Source organism: Phoxinus phoxinus (genome assembly GCF_949152265.1).
Source record: "Phoxinus phoxinus genome assembly, chromosome: 10".
Classification (NCBI taxonomy): Eukaryota; Metazoa; Chordata; class Actinopteri; order Cypriniformes; family Leuciscidae; genus Phoxinus; species Phoxinus phoxinus.
This window is the reverse complement of record NC_136885.1, coordinates 20,084,525-20,089,483: the sequence shown is the minus strand read 5'-3', so window position 1 is coordinate 20,089,483 and position 4,959 is coordinate 20,084,525. Positions and strand designations below refer to the sequence as shown.

The following is a 4,959-nucleotide window of genomic DNA, read 5'->3' as shown; positions in this document are numbered from 1 at the left end:
AGATTCTGTAAAAAAAAAAAATCTCTGTATATTGAATATCATATTATACACGGTTCTCTGCTATATTTAATTCTAATTGGTCAGTGTGCGGGCAGATATTTCTGTAGAATAAATAACGACGTGTCGTATTAATTGATCTTTTCTCCCCGAATCACCACAACTTGGGGTAGCTCATTGGCGCCATCTTGCGATTCAAACCGGTTACTACGACAACAAATGCTAATAAAATGGCATGTGACGGATGGCGGGAGACCTCCCGGAACACTCTTTAATAAATAAATAAATGAATCGATATATAGTCAAAAATGAATATTGATTGCAGATTTATAAAGATAAATTAATATTGTATTTAATTTATTGCAGTATTCGTGTTGGCTGTGCTGTAATTTTCTTACACAACGACATTTCAGTCACATGCATTTTATAAGTAACTTAGCCGTGAAATAATAGGTCGGGGTTTATTTTTCGATAGTAATTTATCGCTTGTATTAGAGTAGACATAGTTGGGTGTAACAAGTGGTGTTAGGAATGGTTTAAGCGCGATATACAATAACCTTTCAATCTAGGATTTTATCGCTGTTACGCTTTGAAGAATTATTGATAATCATTTAAAAACTGGCTTTTGTTTGAGTGCATACAAAATACATCCCGAGGCGCACAATCCACGCCCAACTCTTTCTGAGGTTATCCTCCTGCAGGCCCCGCGGTCCTGTTGCTGCATAGGTGGGGTTCTGTGTGTCGCATGTATTCACTGGGGGGTGTTGGGGGAGGGGTTTGGCTCAGGATCCCCACCGCATTGGACAGCATACATTTTATCTACCCAACGCCAGACCCGGGAACTTCCCCTACCGAATTAAAGGGAACACCGACAGATATGCACCGCTAGGGGGCGTAAGTATAACTCCCGAAGCCCAGCATCGACGCAGTGCTCCACCACGCTCTCTTCTCTTCATTCACCCTGCTCAATTTCAGCTTTTAGCAAGATCAAGGAAGCCTTGTCTAGAAAGAGCACTGCAGTCATGGCCGTTTCAACAGGTTTGTCTATTTTTTGCATTTATATGCTTTTAAAAATGAAACTGCATGGTGTGGCATAATTAATAATCAAACTCATTTTAGAACGTGTATTGTTAAATAGGCTACTGTTAAAAAAGTATTGTTATGCAAATTCTGTTACTTGACAGGAATTACTATTACCATTGCATATGAAGTTGTCCTATGCATATTCAGGAATTGCAGTCGGATTTATTTTATTCGTTTTTTTACTACTAGCCTATTGCTGATAGGCTACTTCTATGGTATTGTTTTAAAACTATTTGAATACATTTATAATGAGAGCAATGCATTATTTGAAAGCTTCGTTATTGGAACGATGGATTCAATTAATTATTCACGGGAAAGAAGGAAAATAGTCACACTCGTATGACTGTTCCCTTGAACTAAAAATGTTGAAGAATGGCAGTCTCATTCATATTTCTATACAATGAGAATGAAGAGTGGAATAACATAAGTGTGAGTAAATGATAAAAAAATTCATTTTAGGGTGCACTATCCCTTTAAGAGTGAATGGGGTGCTGAAAATCGCTAACTAAGCAGTTGCAAACGCCTGAAGTTCAGCACCGCATCATTGCACCATATAGAGCCAGTTCACGAGACGAAACCTGTTTAATCCAAAGATATTACAAAGAGGTCTATATTGCATGTTTGTTTTTGGGTTGCTTTTTTCCCTCCCCATAAAAGCTCTGACTATTGGCAGTTTGAACAGCTTTCTATTGATTCTCATAGAGGAAGGTCCACTCGCCTGTGGAGACTGCAGGTTCTCAGAGCGCGTGCACATCCTACCGGCTTGTCGCTGAGCTTGCAGTCTCATTATGCAGATAATCAATCACTCGAATTACTGACGCTTTCTGCTGAAAACACTTGAGTTTGCCAGATGCCCTGTGCCTCGTCCATGCTCAAAAGCTAATCGAAATCACTGTTTATGTTATTAATAATTCAATCGATTGCAGTCTGAATGTGTCTCAGCGTAATTTAAGAGCTCATAGACTGACAGTCCAGTCTACTATTCCCATATTTATAGATTTAATAAACCAGCATCTGTTTATGGTGCTGAACTCTGTCCCCTGCATTGTTTTCCTTACTTCACTCCACGTCTTCACTGGTATCACATTGCTGTCAGGTCCATATTAAGCCTATCTATGTTTCTTTTGTTTCAGTGTCGTTAAAACTATTTAAATCTATTTTACAGAGTCATACATGGATTTGGACCAGAGTGCCTTTCATTATGGTAAGCAGTTGAGTATTGCATGGGCATATTTATTTATTTAAAACGTAAAGGCCTGGTTTCACAGACAGGGTTTAGATTAAGCCAGGATTAGGCCTTAGCTCAATTAGGGCATTTAGCTTTTATAAACGTGCCTTAGACAAAAAAAAAAAAAAAAAGACTGGTGTGCATCTTGAGACAAAACAATGGCACTGACATATTTTCAGATATATCAATGCAAGTTGCTTCCAGTTTAAATGCATGTTAGTCTGGGACTGTCTTAAGCCTTGACTGTGAAACTGAGGGAAAGTCAGTAAAACAGAGTATTTCACCGCTCTTGATTTCTGAGCTCAGATTACGAGACGTTGCGGACCACGGGTGTCATCCTAGCTGTGGTTATGTCCATTGGTGGAATTCTTATTGCTCTGAGTAAGTCACCAACATAATAATCATAGATGTTTTGTAATATAGGATATGCTGAATAAGTGCAAATAATGGTAAATGGCTGTGATGTTAGATTCTAAATATGTTCTGGTCACGAAGGATCATCAAGAGTGTCATTCACCTGACAATGATTGTAGTCAATCCCATTTGACTTCCATCAGTGCAGTGAACAGTCAATTCACCAAATCATTGAGTACTTCTGTAATAGGAAAAATGTTGGTCAATTTAAATGAGATTGAAGTAATTCCTTCCAAACTGGCTGAACTGAAACTGAATTGACCCCATTCAAAGTCCCAACTACATATTTCACCATCTCTAAATGTTTTTTGCCCCAACAGGTAAAAAGTGCAAATGTTCGAAATCCAAGTAAGCGGTTTTCACACGAATGTGCAGCCTTGACTGTGCATGTGGAATGAGCCCGAATAAAGGATGAGGAAACGTCTTGAACGAAAAAAAGATGTACATGGAATTGATGGTGCCATGAGTGTTCTCTGTAAAGCTCCTTTACTGTTTGAATGCAGCCTGTGGTTTCTAAATCGGTTGTTTTTTGAACTGACCAGCTTCTTCTTCTTTCAGCTCACCTACACTGTCTATTCATTCAAACAGCAGCACGTTTAAAACGCACGACCTCATGTACGCCTGTCGTGCTTATAAACACCGAAGTTATGTTTAAAATAAGACGGCAGAAAGTTTGTTGTTCTTGTGCTTCCCAAATTAAGAAGTGAACTATGTGCTCTTTGTGTGGGTAGGCAGTGTGTGTGTCACTATCAAGACTGATAAAATGCTCCGCATGTCGTCCTGAGAGGATCTGAATCGTAGGCCCTTGCATACAAATCAACCGACAATACTTACATTAGATTAATGTGGATGAGCATGCTTGCTAAATATGGAGTGCTTAGATGGACCAGCGTGGTTTATTGGCATAATGTTTTTTTTTCTTCTCTTTTTTTCACTACAGATCTAGTCCAGTGGAAGGCCCTCAGCCACCAAAGACAGAAGGTAACGTACATCAAAATTAATTCATGTTCTATTCAAAAATACTGTCAGAATTTATTGAACGCCTGATTGATTTAGCCTTTTTTTCCTTTTAGTTCCCCCTCAAACGGTGTAAAGCGGACGGTTCAACGGGACGGCTCATTATAGTGAGAGGAAATGCTCAGACTCACAAAGTTACTTACAAGAATGTGGAGGAGAGTAGAACCCGCTTGACCTCTTTTTGTAACCTCAGCCTAAATGCTGATCTGTGGCTGCATTTTTGGCTCTCTCAGTAGAACTTGTGCTTCATTATGTCGGTTTGTGTTTATAGTGCTAATGATGCCGTTCATGATGCACCTCATATGACTGCAGTTATTTGACTTATGCATGAATCATTTGCTTTTATTGTGATTATTATATGAGGGCTAGATCTAAAGGCATTTTTTGGAAATACTTAGAGAAATAATCATTAGCAGACTGATTGAATGACAGATGTTTCATCTGATAGATTTCAATCTTTTAAACAGATATGATGGAATCGAATTGAACACGCGTTTACATTTTAATAAAGAATAAACGACTTCTTAGCAGCTCTCCGGCATGGAACTATGCACAATCCTGTGTGTCGCCCTGTGTAATTTGTGCATGGCAGGTGTCAACAAAATGTAAGACAATTGTACAATTTTAGTATTTATGTCTTGTAGTATACATTTATTTATTATTTTAGTTCCTGGATATTTATTATTTGTATATTAAATTATACTATTGGATCCATTCAGTTTTGACAACAACCGCATAAGATAATCTAAACGAGCACAAACATCTTTTTGTTTACAAATTGTAAGGCCGTTTATTGGATCAGTAAAGTCAGACATCATTATGCAACTGCGCATTACTTTATGGAGGGCATAGGAACTAAGAAAGTCTTGCCTTAAGAACTAATGGTGCGAAATTAAATGTAGCGTTGCAAACTAACCAGTAACTAAACCCCTAATATAACTTTAGGTTTAACATTTCAGTTAAACCTCATGATCAGCTGGTGGAACCTTACCTTGGAGTTAAACATGATATTATGTCCATTGTAACAGCATGAATATTTGTATACTGTTTTCCAATAAACAAAGCACTTTAGACAGCAATACTTTACTCCCAAACTAAGTGTTACTAAAAGCAACTGATTTAATTGCAACTGAATGTATTTGTCTCATGTACTAATAAATAAAAAAAGCATCCATATAACTTTTAGAACGATGAATCACTGAATAATGAATCTTCTGTTC

General features: G+C 37.9%; 1 protein-coding gene across 2 annotated transcripts; it reads left to right on the top strand.

The window, feature by feature from the left end:
• The first annotated feature begins 842 nt into the window (after window positions 1–842).
• Window positions 843–4,820, top strand: fxyd7 (FXYD domain containing ion transport regulator 7). 2 transcript variants are annotated; one of them, XM_079625599.1, is made up of 6 exons: window positions 884–1,035; window positions 2,246–2,284; window positions 2,615–2,689; window positions 3,043–3,070; window positions 3,663–3,703; window positions 3,796–4,820. In XM_079625599.1, exons 1-6 carry the CDS (start codon window positions 1,020–1,022, stop codon window positions 3,813–3,815), a joined length of 219 nt encoding a protein of 72 aa, XP_079481725.1. In that variant the 5' UTR covers window positions 884–1,019; the 3' UTR covers window positions 3,816–4,820. The 2 variants fall into 2 exon arrangements, with proteins under 2 accessions (XP_079481724.1, XP_079481725.1); XM_079625598.1 differs by lacking the exon at window positions 3,043–3,070 and having other exon boundaries at window positions 843–1,035.
• Window positions 4,821–4,959: the final 139 nt, after the last annotated feature.

Excerpts from the sequence above, each read along its gene's own strand:
- fxyd7 (XM_079625598.1), top strand. Across the intron at positions 2,285-2,614 it reads CCAGAGTGCCTTTCATTATG|ATTACGAGACGTTGCGGACC; the intron begins GTAAGCAGTTGA and ends TTCTGAGCTCAG. Across the intron at positions 2,690-3,662 it reads TGGAATTCTTATTGCTCTGA|ATCTAGTCCAGTGGAAGGCC; the intron begins GTAAGTCACCAA and ends TTTTCACTACAG.